Source organism: Pelodiscus sinensis, chromosome 16 (genome assembly GCF_049634645.1).
Source record: "Pelodiscus sinensis isolate JC-2024 chromosome 16, ASM4963464v1, whole genome shotgun sequence".
Classification (NCBI taxonomy): Eukaryota; Metazoa; Chordata; order Testudines; family Trionychidae; genus Pelodiscus; species Pelodiscus sinensis.
In genome coordinates, this window is record NC_134726.1 from 38,222,413 (window position 1) to 38,236,476 (window position 14,064).

The following is a 14,064-nucleotide window of genomic DNA, read 5'->3' on the forward strand; positions in this document are numbered from 1 at the left end:
AGATGTCTGGGAAAATAACGTACGTTTAGTGCACTCAGAATAACCAAGGGTCAGATTCTATTACCGCTCCACCGCCTGCAGGCCCAGTGACTTGCATATAACATAGGACTTGCCATAGCACATCAGGCCCAAGGACTATGTACCCAAGTATCCTGTCTGTGAGAGGAGCTAGATACTTTAGAGGATGGTGCAGGAACCGCACCATGGCATGTAGCTGGTTTACATTAATCTGCCACCCCTACTAGCCGTCATCTGGCTTTACAAAAGTTAAGAGATTGGCTTAAACCCCGAACTGAAGTTTAATGTTGCTAACAGAACGTTTGGAAGGAATAACAAGACTCTTTGTCGTTAGAACTGGAGATTTCTAAAGATAACTAGTCAATCTGCCAAATCCTGCCAAATTCTTGGCCTTCACAGTGTCCTGTGGCAGCGAGTTCCACAGTGTAATGTCACATGGGATAGAAAAAAGTCACTCGTCAGTTTTCTTTTTACCACCTTTCGATTTCATTGGAAGTCCCCTTGTGTTTGTGCTGTTTGTGCTATGAGACAAGGAGAACAGATGTTCTTGAAGTGGTGGAAGCTTGTGCCAGATTCGTAAAGTTATCGGCTGTCAATGTCATGTGACCAGCAGTTTGGCCATGGCAAGGCTGATCCACAGGCTTCATAGCAAGCTGTCTTGGAGTTTTTCTTCCTTTAGTGAAAGCCCGACACCAACGTGGGCGGGGGGAGGAGAGGGCTCTTCAATTGCAGACAAGTGATTCTTTTAAATAACTTTTTTAAATGTACAGAAAGGATGTGGACACGTGGGAGAGGGTCCAGCGGAGGGCGACCAAAATGATTCGGGGGCTGGAGCATGTGACTTACGAGAAGTGGCTGAGGGGTTTGGGCTTGTTTAGTCTGCAGATGAGAAGAGTGAGGGGGGATTTGAGAGCAGCCTGCAACTCCCAGAAGGGAGGTTCCAAAGAGGCTGGCGAGAGGCTGGTCTCAGTGGGGCAGATCGAGGAGCAATGGGCTCAAGTTGCAGTGGGGGAGGTCTAGGTTGGAAAAATCCAACGATTTCCTGAGGAGGGTGGGGAGGCGCTGGGATGGTTCCCTAGGGAGGGGGTGGAATCTCTATCCCTAGAGGTGTTTAAGTCCCGGCTTGCCAAAGCCCTGGCTGGGATGATTGAGTCGGGGTCGGTCCTGCTTTGGGCAGGGGGCTGGACTTGATGCCTCCTGAGGTCCCTGCTGGCCCTGGGATTCTATGATCATAGAAAACTTTTCCCCGCTCTTGGATTTGAATAAACGTGGCTCCTCTCATAGCCCCAAGCCTGCCACTGCTGACCTGCTTAACGCCGAGTGCATGAGGATTCCTGTTGGAACCAGCCTCCGTGTAATGAAGGAAAACCCTCCCCCTCCTCTCTCCAGCCACGCCTGACTTGTCTTGTGCTCCTTTCTCTGTCCTAGGTGATGCTGGTGGGTGACTCTGGAGTTGGCAAAACCTGCCTGCTGGTGCGGTTTAAAGATGGCGCGTTCCTGGCTGGCAGCTTCATTTCGACGGTGGGGATCGACTTCCGGGTAAGGAGTCCTCGGTCAGCTTTGTGCAATGTTGCTTCTTAACGGCTCTTCCTCCCCACCCCCTGCGTCCAGCTGTTCTGAGAATGGCAAATGCCAACTTCCGAGTTCTCGGGATTGGCCGGGGTGGAGATTTCCTGCACCCCTCCTGTGAGAGCCCCTTCGGGGTTCGGCACGCGGGCCTTGCACAGCCATTGCGTTATGTGTCTGGAATACTGTGTGTTGCCCCCGTGGCTGCGGGAAAACGTCTCTTCTATCACTGGAGGCTGGGAATAGCCGGGAACTTGCCTGTCGGACATGCAGGAATTTTGTACTCTGAGTGGCTGCTTTGGCGGATGTGTGTTGTGGTGTCATGCTCCCAGGCCTATGACCTCATGGCTGGGGCGTATGAGCTCACTAGCATGAGCTGAGCGCCTCCATGGGGGGAGAGAGGTTCACGCAGACACCAGTGTCTGTGAGAACAAGGGGAGGAGTCCTTCCCTGGTGCTAAGGCTGAGCTGCGGCATCCTGAGGTTCCACAGTTCAGTGCCCGGGGACCTGCGGGCTTTCCGCCTCAGTTATGAACGTGAAAAAATTTGCCTGCGCCTCGGCACGTCTTCCGTTGCGAATCGAGCCCTAGCGAGAAGCAGGGGGAGACGCCATTTGAACTCCACCCTCCCCACTGTTCTTGTTCAAAGCAGACATGACTCGGGGTGGCATTCACGGGAGCGTTGTGAGCAAGACACGAGAAGTCATTCTTCCGCTCTGCTCTGCGCTGGCTAGGCCTCAGCTGGAGTGTTGTGTCCAGTTCTGGGCACCGCATTTCAGGGAAGAGGTGGAGAAATGGGAGAAGGTCTGAAGAAGAGCAACAAGAATGATGATGAAAGATGCAGAGAACATGGCCTACGAGGGAAGCCTGAAAGAATTGGGCTTGTTCAGTTTAGAAAAGAGCAGACTGAGAGGGGACATGGGAGCAGTTTTCAAGTACCTAACAGGGTGTCACAAGGAGGAGGGAGAAAACTTGTTCTCCTTGGCCTCTGAGGATAGAACGAGAAGCAATGGGCTTAAACTGCAGCAAGGGAGGTTTAGGTTGGACATTAGGAAAAACTTCCTACCTGTCAGGGCGGTTAAACACTGGAATAAATTGCCCAGGGAGGTTGTGGAATCTCCATCCCTGGAGATATTGAAGAGCAGGTGAGAGAGCCCTCTATCAGGGATGGTCTAGATGGTGCTGAGTCCTGCCATGAGGGCAGGGGACTGGACTCGACGACCTCTTGAGATCCCTTCCGGTTCTAGGGTTCCATGAAAGTCTGGTTGGGGGCAGGGCTTCCATTCCAGATGTGGGCTGTCTGCGCTGGGCATCAGCCCTTGAGCTGTGGGGAGGGTTCCCAGGCTCGCAAGAGGCAGCGTCCGAGTGATGGGGCAGGTTGCTTACAGTAGAGCCAGGCGTGGTCCCTGCAGGGGCTGGGGACCCACCAGCAAAGCAGGCCAGAGCTCAGTCAGAAGGGATGCCGCAGATTCCTGCAAGCGTGTGCGACCCCGGACTTAGCACAGTTCTGGGCACCCTGTGTGTGCTCAGCGTTGGCTTGGGAGAAGACCTGAACCAGAGGTCCTCATTGCACGTGGTTATTTAGGGTCCACGTGGCATCTTCCAGTCACACTTTTCTGAGAGTGTCCAGCTGTTACGTTCTATGTGCTGCGTTCCTCCTGCGGTTTTAACTTAATACAGCAGCCTTGACTTCCTAGAGCGCGGCTCGGTGCTGTCCGCTCGACACACTTAAGTAAAATTTGTCCCCAATGTAAGTTGTTGGTTTTTTTAAAATATTTTGATTGCCCGTCAGTTTTTCTGTCTATATTTTTAAAAACCCAACAACCTTAAATGGAAACTCTTCCTGCAAACAAAACACTTCCTTCAAGCGTTGGCAACCAAAATTTTGCTGGTGCATGGGAGTAAAAATTAGTGGGCACTGACTGTGCCTGACCAATCTATTTTTTTCCTGAGCTGAGAAATGCAGCAAGTGAGGAGGCAGCATAAATAGCACGCAGTCAATTAGACTTCGAAAAGTCTTTCGCTTTGAGTGAGCTGAGGTAGTGGGAGTGACAGAGGAAGAGGTTCCATTCTCTTAAAACTATAGTCGCTATTTTAAACCTGACTGTCTTTTTTTAAACGGTTGCTACGTTTCTTCCCAAGGGTACTTGCGTTTGTAAGGTGTGTATGTTTCGTTTGGGATGAGAACTTTGTATCGTTTGGGATGAGAACTTCGGAATGTACAGACTAGGTCAGACCAAAGGTCCAACCAGCCCAGTGTCCGGTCTGCTGACAGTGGCCAATACCAGGTGCCCCAGAGGGAGTGAACAGAATGGGGAATTGTCATGTGATCCTTCTCCTCTCACCCATTCCCAACCTCTGTCAAACAAAGGCTAGCAACACCATCCCTGCCCACCCTGGTGAATAGCTATTGATGGACCTCTCCTCCATGAATGTATCTAGTTCTTTTTTGAAAGTCCTGATCTTCACAACATCCTCTGGCAAGGAGTTCCACAGGTTGACTGTGTATTCTGTGAAGAAATCCTTCCTTTTGTTCACCTGAATAGTGGACGTCCATAAGCAAGAGCCCTGCAAGTTGCTGCTATGAGAACAAGCCAATAACTTGTCCAGGATTCAGTAGCCCGGTATTTCTGGTCTCTGCTTGTCTAACGTCTCCTCATTGAACTGCAAAGTAACCTGGGATGTGTTCCAGAGCCTGCCCCAGTATCACACCCACGCAGGTCCCGTGGGGGCAGAACTAGGACTGTTCCTTCTTCAGAGCCAACTGCTGCCCATCGGCCCTGAGGTGAGCACGGAGCCCTGTTCCTCGCGAACCGTTGGCTGGACTTTCACCCTCTCCTCCCGGCTGCGAATGGGGGCTGGTTATGAACGGGGACGTTAGAGATCGATTAATCGAATACTCGAGTAACCTCAGGAATTCTTATCGGTTACTCGACTGTTCTGTAGTCCCCAGGGGTGGGGCTGGCAGCCGGTGCGCTCCGGCCCCACTCCCGAGGAGCCCCCGTCACTTGGCGCTGCTGCCTTTGTATCAGAGGCAGCAGTGCGGGGCGCCAGGCGGGAGCTGGTCGGAGAAGAGCCAGTTTAAAAACCAGCTCCCCTCGCGGACCAGCTGCCTGTCAACCTGTGCGGCTGCCTCTGATAAATCCCAGACCCTGCGTAAGCTGGAACTGAGTTGGGCTGCCTGCCTGGCTCCTAATACACTTTGAATGCAGAGCTGCAGCGGGGGTGGGTCCTGGACCCGGCCTGAGCCAGGACTAAGCTGGCCTGCTGGCAGCCTGCTAAAAAATTTTCTTGGGGGAGGATGCGTGTAGTCTATAGCATGAACCTATACGTTTTTGCTTATCGGTTAATCGACTCCACTATTACAGCCCTGGTTACGTATCTGTTCCTCGTAACTGTACAAATTCTCTCGGAACACGGTTCAGCCAATGGGCTATTTGATTTAACCAGGGTTCTGATTCTGTGGTGCGGGATTGGGCACTGAGGCCAAATGGAATCGTTGCTGTTTCCTGATTGGATGACACTTTTTTTTTCTTTTTGCCTCTCCCTCCCTTTTTTTTTTTAAAGGGACAAGTAGAAATGAGGTCTTACACGCGTCAGCACACGGAAGTGCTCAGTAACAAATTTCCAGGTTCCGTACTGGGCCTCCAGGGAAGACAGGTGGTTTGGGGAGGCAGCCAAGGGAGGATGGGAAGGTGCAGGCAGGGGGCCTGGAATCATTTTTATAGTGTGTGTGTGTGGGGGGGGGGGGTGCTGAACACACGTGTAAACCCTGGCTAGGCCCTGAACTTCAAGCTGTCCTGCTGCCTGCGTCCCTGGGTGGGGAGCTGGCTGATGAGTGGGCTGCGGGTGTATGAAAGGACCGTGCTTGGGCAGTAGACCTGCGTGGGAGGTGCAGAGAGACGAAACGCACGTTGCATTGATTTTCCTGGTGTGTGGAGCCCGACTAGTCATCCTTTTATGTGTCTCTTTTGTTTTAAATTCTTCAAGTTTTGAAATTAGAAACAGCCATTCTGAAAAAAAGCCACCCCCTCCTACCGCTGGGCAAAAACATCCGGGGGGAAGAATTTGTGCAAGAAAAAGGGGGGGGTCTAAATTCCCCTTCCCCATCTTTATTTGTTGAATTCTTGACCATTTGTCCCTTTAAAATAAAAATTAGATGATGTTACATTTCGGGATGTTACACTTTGATTAATCAGCTAATCAAGTAGTTGATGGAATTTCCATCGACTATTTGATTAGTTGATGGGGGGGGGGAAGCCAGTGCGAGCGGGCACTGCTTTTAAGCTGGCTCCCCCAGCACCAGCACTTACTCCACTATTCCCTGGAGCTCAGTAAAGCGGAGCCTTGGGGTACGTCTACACGCAAGAGAGTGACTGCAGTGTGTAGATAAGACCTGACCTGGCTTGAGTCTAGCTAGCTTGGATATTGGCGCAGTGACGCTCCACCCGGCTTTTGTACGGACAGTGTGAACACACCTGGCACCTGGGGTAATGAATGGGGAGGCTTTGCTGTTCTGAGTGCTTGAGCTAGGTCGATTAAAGCCAGCTTTGATACAGGCACCAGCTCTGCTCACACCTGTGCTTGTGCTGTGGGCGGACCCAAAGGGAGTAAGAAACCGGGGGAAGAAGAAAGAGAAGTGAAGGAAACGGGGGGGGGGGGGAACCCTTTTGGATGAATGTCTGTGGAACGTACAAAGGGATCCAGGCAGGACAAAAATGTGGGTATCTATTTGCAAGCCTCTGTCTTCATTCAAACCCTGTATCTTTCATTAGTCACCCTGTTGTCGTTTATAGCTGCAGCTGGTGTTCGATTTCTTTTTTTTTCCCCCACCCTGGCAGAATCCGCTGTCAGCAGCCTTCCACGCACGTTGCGCTCGGCTTGGTGCACCAGGGCGTTGAAAGCAGCCTCGACCCAGGCAGCGTATTATTTCCACCTCACAGCCCTAGGAAAGCGCCGTCGTTTCCCCCTTGAAGTGCCAGGCCGAGGGGTTCAAAGCGTCCTCGCAGCTGCAGCTTGGCTGCCGTGTCTTGTCATGGGCTGCCCAGAGGGTCTCACGTATGCTTGGGTCTGGCCAGCCTGTCTTGAAACTCAGCGCTATATTGGGAAGTATCTGGCTGCCCTGAAGTGCGAATTCTTGGCGGGATAGCGGGAGTTGGCTAGTGTCTCTTGGGTCGCTTCCATGGACCTCAGCCTTTCGCACCGGCTGACGATCCCCCCCGCGCTCGTGATGCAAATGGCATGAGCAGACTAGGTGGGAATGTCTGCTCTCCTCTACGAGGAAGGGTCAATCATCCGGGTTGATGCCAGAGATGGATCCCGGCGTGGGGGGATTCTTGTGCATCTCTGTGGAGGACCCCGATTGTTTTAGTTCAAGGGAAGCCCCCGCCCAGTCCGGCAAGGAGAGGTGCCCATGCGTGAAGGCTGCATCGCCATGGGGATCAGGCAGAGTCCGGTCTGCTGTGCGTCCCCGGTGTCTCTTCACAACCTCCCTTCTCTGTAGCACAGCCCTGCTCAAAGGGGGCCTGGCGCCGCGAGGGGAACTCCATGCTTTCTGCTCGCCTGCCGGGAGGGGCTGCTGGCGTGTGCGGCACGGCAAGGCCTTCGCTTGGGTAGAACATGCCAGACTGAGGGCCTTCGTGGGTGGAGTTTCGTCCCTTCCCACCGACCGGTTAGAGCAGGGTGGCCAACCCGTGGCTCTTGAAAGAAAAAATTGCGGCTCCCGCACTCGCGGCTCTGGAAGGGGCAGCGTGTTTCTGTCTGACCGTGCAGATTTTAAAATGGCAGCCTTAAAAGGGCAATGCCCGCTCTGCTCTTAAAAGGGCAGCGACCCCTCCCCCCCCCGCCTTTTTTTTTTTTTTTTTTTTTTTAATATCAACAACTTTTTCCCCTCAGCTCTTTGTGCTGTATCCACCACTGTTTTGGCTCTTCATCTGTAACAGGTTGGTCACCCCTGGGCTAGAGCATGGGGAGGGACCGTGAAAACTCCATCAGCCCGGGCCAGGCTTGAAGGGTCACTGAGGTGCAAGGTGTGAACAGGCTGGCCTAGCTGAGACGCTCAGTGGTCAAGGGGAGCCAGTGTTCTCTGGTTCGGGACTTGCCAGCGGATCTTACGTTGGCCATTAGAGGAAGAACCTTCAGTCACTTCCCCAACTCCACCGGATTTGAGCCATTGGCCCAAGGATGAAAGACTCTCAAGATCCCATTCACTTCTCCTGATGCTGTGGACAGGACGGTGTTCTGAGCTCCTTCCCTCTCTTTTTAGCCTCTCACTAGGCACGGCGCAACCTTAAGTCCAGGGAAAGAGAAATCACTGGAGACAGACAGAACTTTCCTGCCTGCCAAGCCTCTGTCCCTTCTGTGTTTCAAAACGGATGCCTGAAATCAAACAGGCGCCTGCTTTCTCTCTCGCACGCACCCTACACTGCTTTTTCAGCGTCCATCTGTAAACGAGGGTGGGTTGAAGAGACCAGGGCAATGTTTAGTCGGCATCTGTCCTGAGGCCTGCTCTGAGGTGGGGGGTGAGCAAGCCTGCTTCTTGTGCGATCAACATTTAACACAAGGCACTTCTTGCAAATGAAATCTAAAACGACCTCACCAAAATTCCTAAGTTGCTTTCTTGTTTTGGAAATGGGGCTGACTGTGGTTTTATTTGATAGCTTTTTGAAAAGCTTTATGCCGCGTTTTTATTCTTGAACTTGCAGGAAGTTGTTCCTTGAACTAGAATAGAGAGATTTTTTTTTTTTTTTTGGCTACAGTTAATTACTACTGATTTGAAGATGGTAGGACATTCATTGTGTGTGTTACGCGAGTCCCTGGTTCGTGAAAGTTCTTAAGCATGTTCTTAGTCTGGAGTGGATCAGGTGAGCATACAATCAGGGTTTCTCCTGGATCTGGGCATGTGACTTGGAGGTGCCAATACAGCTGGATAAACTAGCCTGGGAATAGGTAGGATGCGTGTATTCGAGTTTTATAAATTTAATCTGGGTCAGTATAAGGAAACCTCCATGTTTCGATTATTTAAAAAAATAAACCAGCTGGTCCTTTGGGCACTATCATAATATAAATATCTACTACAAGTTGAACCTTTCTAGTCCAGCACCATAGGGACCTGACCGGCCAAACCAGAGAATTTGCCAGACCATAAAGGTCGGTATAGTCTAGCAGCATTACCAACCTTTCTCCTGCTTGCTGGGCTCTTAGAAGACATTGAGGGATAAATCAGAGCTAAAGAACAGCTCAAAAAACTGAGAGCCAGGACTGGTGGCTGGAAACAAACTTTATGGGACCGCGAGAAACTTTGACCACACCCACAATAAGTTGACATCTGGCAAACTCAAATCATGCCAGACCACAGATGTTGGCCGGACTAAGGGGGTTCAACCTGTAGTTGCCATTGATTGGAAACATTGTCATGAGGTGGTCTCTTAAGTTTTACTGTTCCCTTTCTAACAAAATCAGATCACCCAAGATTCAAACTGGATCGGCGAGGACTATCAATGTTTTCAGATGAATGCGGGTGGCAAATGGTCCCACCTCTCTCTTCTAAAATTGTCGTGAATGTTGCCCACTGTGGCTGGCCTCTCACTCACGGGCGAGTTCTGATTTTCTGCCGTGACTTTTTAAAGGATTCCCTGGCCTCTGACCTGTTTCTTGCTGAGATCAGTTCCCTCATTCGGGTGGCTTCACGTTGCCTCCCGGACCGCGTGAGCCTTTTACTTAAGCAGCGGAACAATACACAATGAACTGCTGGTTCACGTATTCGGAGGGGTGTTACAGGTTGAAAATCTGGGCTGTGCGAACACTTCTGCGACTGTCTCCATCTCCTGCCTGGCTGGTGGCCCTGTGAACTGTAGCCTGCTGAAATGGGTGCTTTATTTGTGAATCGATTGTTTTACTGCTTGGCTGGCTGCACTAACAGTATGGACTTGGGGAATACCGCACCTCGCCTACCATGATGTCCTTCCTTTCGCACCGCGCAGGGCCAAAAGCTATTGCTAGTTTTCCATATTGTTGTGATGACTGATATGTCCCGCCGAATACTGATGGTCCCTTCAAATAAATGAACGACCTATTTTTTTTAATCTGTCATCTTTCCTGCTGTGCGTGTCTGCACCTTCCTTTTCTTTTTTTGGGTAGGCAGCATCTCCAAATGTGTCAGAATCGTGCCCCAAGCATAGGCAGAAGTGTTTAGGTACGTGCTGTGCCTGTGATCCGAATCAGCGTGAAATAGGACTGTGCTAGCTTTTTCAGAGTCCTTAACACCTCGCTACAGTGCAGAGACGGTTTAGATCATTCTGTAGAAGACGTGCGCTTTTCCCTCCACTGTCTGAGTCTTTCCCTTTCCCTGTCTGTGTAACTTTCAGTCATTCCTTAGATCTCTTCTGGCTCTTGGAGGATTTCCATGAGATCAATGCGCCTTTCGTGTTGCTAGCGAGCTACTGTATGGAACGATATCCTTCTAGTATTTGTCTCTTTCTGGTCCTGTGCCTAGGATAAGAGATAAAGGGATTGGTTAGACATCTCTGGGGAAATCGTAGAGGTGGTGATACCTCTAAATAGACTTTAGGGGGAGAGCAGGTAGATGAGTTGCATATTAGCCAAGTAACAGCTGGATTTTTACGACCATTTTTAACATTATGGAGTTACAGCTGGATTTTTACAACCATATTTAACATTATGGACTCTTTGGCTGAGAGCTGTTGCTCAGTATTTTGTGTTTTGAAGTACAACTTGGTTTACTACCCAGTGCATTGACTACAACACCGCAAAAGTCGGCTGCATTACTAATCGGAATGCCTTCTGCCTTTTCTAGTACCAGCAGACAATCAAATTACGGCCAACTGGCTTCTCCTGCGTATCTGCTTGCGCTAGACATGCTGGGTAGTGGAAGGCAGGTGCGACGCAAAGGAAAGGATGTGACTTTGCTAGACTTTGATTGTGGATTTTGAACAAGAACTCCGTGTGTTTTGGACATGGAGCGGTACTGCCAGAACCCTCTTCCCCGCAGCAGCTGTGTCACCGTAGATGTCTTGCAGCTTGCATCGCCGTGCAGGCGAGTCTGTCGCCTGGTAAGACGGGAGGCTTTTGCTGCATCAGAGGATGTGGCTTTTAATTGGTGTTTTGTCTAATGAAACGGTCCCATCAGAACTCTTTGAGTAATTCAGGGATTTGGCCTCCCGTTTTCTGACTAAAGTAAATGAACTGTGCGTTGTTTGGAAGAAGCGCTAATTAAGGGGAGCTCTGCTGACAAATGTTGAGCTATCGCTGCTTAATGAAAAGGGAATTTCATTCATTTTTTTTCCTGTCATGATGCTTTTGTAACAGCCTGGCCCTGAAATTCAGCCGCTCACGTAAAATGCTGCCGCTTCAGCCGAGGCGCAAAGACTCTTAACAGAATTAAGTCACTCGCCGACTTGTGAGCTGAGGACTGTGATGTTTGTTGCATGGATGGGGGAAGCTGAGGCACAGGTGAATAGGTGACTTATCCAACGACTCCGCTGGGGTCATTGGCAGTTGGAGCAAAACACGCACCCCCCCTGATGCAGAGCTCCTGGTCGAGACGCTGGCCTCCGCTAACTCCCCGAAAACCACACCAGAGGCGGCGCTTATAAAATAGCAGAAGGTTTGGTGTTACCCACAAGAGAGAGAATTCCAAGCAATGGGGGCAGGTCGGCTCCTGCCACGCCGTCATGTCACCAGGCTGCCTTACCTGGGGTGGTTAAAAATCTCTAGTTACTGGGGAATTCTTCACATTGGCTTGTGACAATCCATGACGGACACGCCTGTAGATACAAATATTGTAACAGACAACTGAACTGCACACAGGGAGCAGAGTAGGGGACTGGTTTTTTCCAGAATTACAGGTGTACCCCACTGGCGTGTAACAATGTTCCCTCTAATCTTTTCTGTCCATGCGCGGAATAAAACTTTCTGTGTGCACCAAGGCATGTGCGAATGTGCACCACCAGGAGAAACACAAATCCCTAGATGTGGGCGTTCTGCTAATCAGCTAGGTGGCACGTGCATCTTTCCTGAGCGGCCGCACAAGTGCACAGCTTACAAGGAATGCTGGCGTGTCACTAAAACCTCCTCCTTCAGGAACCAGTCAAGGCTTATGGTCCACTCTGACACTGGTATGGGCCAGGCTACAATCACCCGAACGTTGAAGGAGGCCTGAATGCATCCAGCAGCAGGACCAAGCCACAGCCAACCCTTTGGTGGGGCCTTTGTGTGCACCTCTTTGCCCAGTGAGCACCCGGTGCTGCTAGGGTTGCCAGATGGTTTAACCAAAAATACCAGACACTGGGGAAAAAATTGTTGGGGGGGGGGGAGACCAAAAAAAGGACCCCAAGAGTTATTAAGCAATAAATAAAACAGTATTAAAACAGCATGGCCCCTTTAAGTCCGTGCAGAGTCAGGATAGGGAGAGGTTGAGCACTAAGACCCAGGGAAGGCATGGCTTCCCCTTGCTTCAGGTCTTTAGGCTTTTTGCTGGTGGCCATCTTGTTTTCTTGGTTGACCCAGAAGGCAGCTTCCCTGCAGAACCAGGTAAGCAGGAGGTCTAGAGGTGGGGGTCCAGGGCCCGGGGGGGGGGGGAGGAGGTGGGGGCAGGGCCCAGTTGCTGATTGTGTGGTAGGGTTGCCAGGTATCTGGTATTTTTGCCTCCTGGCAGAGGGGGGAAACCCCCCAGAAAATACCAGACGTTTTAGGTGTCTGGTATTTTCTGATTTTTTTTTTTTTTTAACCGGACAGGAGGAGAAAATCCTGGACCGTCCGGGTCAATGCCAGACACCTGGCAACCCTACATGCTGCGGTGGCTCAGAAGGGCCTGGTCTTGCCGAGTGTCCCTGTATTATCGCGACCGTTGAGCCGGTGCGCCTGCTGATGGCCGCGCCTGTCCAGCGGGGAGGTGGCGCAAGGCGTGGCAGAACTGCTCCGCTCTGCAGCGGACTCCCACCTGCAGGAGAGCTGGGCTGCGTCCGGACCTCCCGCCATTCTCCCGCTGACTCACAAAGGCCCGTCCTCTCCGTGCGTGGGCCGGATTGTGTGCGTCTGCTGCAGAAAACATGATGAATAAACAGTTTGTTTACGTCTGTCTGGCAGGCTCAGCCCTGCAAACAGATTCTCAGCATCTTCCTCTCCAGCAGGGCTGGGGGACCTAAGGCCCGGGGGCCGAATGTGGCCCCCCCCGGCTCGCCTGGATCCAGCCCCCAGGCTCGGGGCTTGTATTGGGGAGCACGCACTGGTACTCCAGCCTTCTCCCTGCAGGCCTGGAGCGCACAATCCATTATCCTGGGCCCCTCTAGGCTCTGGTGTGTGAGAGGAATGTGGGGGAGTGTCTTTCTGTTTCTCAGCTGGGGGTCCCATCAGTGTGGGTTTGTTGCTTACTTCTCCCTGGTGTTTGGCCCCCCATGGATTTTTTTCGGTGCGTCAGCGGCTCCTGGGCCAAGAAAGGTTCCACACCCCGCTCTGCATTTCGCCCTGGCTAGGCCGGCAGCTCGCCAACCGAACGGGATCGTCTCCCAAGCCCTGGCTGCGTCTAACGATGAGCGATCTGTCCAAGTACCTTCCGTGTCCCCAGGCGTCTGCCTGTCGCGTTTCTTGTGCCGCTTCCCACGCCCTGTCTTGGCTCTGATGCCAACGCTACACTGGAAGAGAAGCAGGAGCCTCTCTGCTCCCAAAGAGGAAGCGCTCCGGAGCTCCGATCGAGTGGCCGCAACCTGCCAGGGGATCGGTTATTCATTTCAGGAACGTCAAACGCATTTAGTTTCTGTGCAAAACTATTTGTAACTATTACGTCGGCCTGTCCAAACCTAAATGAACAACAACTCATTGGAAATTAATCTGGCGTGGCAGTTTCTAATGGGCTATTAGTTTTGCAGTGTGCATTGATCCTTTCCCAGGTTTTAGTTCCTTGTCGTCTCTGAGATCAGCAGCCCCGTCGGTTTTAAATCCGTTGGGTGACGTGAAGCTGCCGTGCTGTCGAATTAAGCATCGAGAGTTCCATTTAAAAAAAAAAAAAAGCGTATCGAAACGGTGCCCATTGGCGGTTAGAGTTGAGGACGGGCATTACTTACGCAGCCTTTACTAAGCTGGTTTTTAGGATGGGAGCTTGTTTAGTCCCCAGAAAAGACAGCGATCGGCCCTTTCAGTCAGGGAAGTACCAGAAAGCTCCCAATGCTCTGGGGTGGGCAGACTTAAGGGAGGTGGGAACGGATGGGACTTGTGAAAACGGAGCCTCTTCTGACCTTTTCCCCTGTACTACTGAAGATTGAGGTGGACAATCATTTTTGAAGGGGAGGCCACTTCACAAATTCATGAGGGGGTGGAGCTTCAGGCAGAAGGGGCGGGGCTAGGACACTTCCTGTGCTCTCCCACCCACAAACCCTGACTGGCCTGGAGGGGGAGGAGGGGGTGAAGTCTTTGCCTACTGGCCCCGCTCCCCCATGTCTAGCGAGAACCGCTAGCTGTTCCGCACA

General features: G+C 51.6%; 1 protein-coding gene across 3 annotated transcripts in view; it reads left to right on the forward strand.

The window, feature by feature from the left end:
• RAB26 (RAB26, member RAS oncogene family) overlaps positions 1-14,064 on the forward strand; it is a 201,739-nt gene that overhangs the window by 4,746 nt on the left and 182,929 nt on the right. For 2 of the 3 annotated variants that reach the window (XM_075899857.1, XM_075899858.1), the window contains exon 2: positions 1,447-1,557. In XM_075899857.1, the coding sequence (XP_075755972.1) occupies positions 1,447-1,557 (111 nt within the window). Of the gene's footprint in view, positions 1-1,446; positions 1,558-12,337; positions 13,906-14,064 lie in introns of those variants that run through there. The other variant, XM_075899859.1, reaches the window with a different exon arrangement.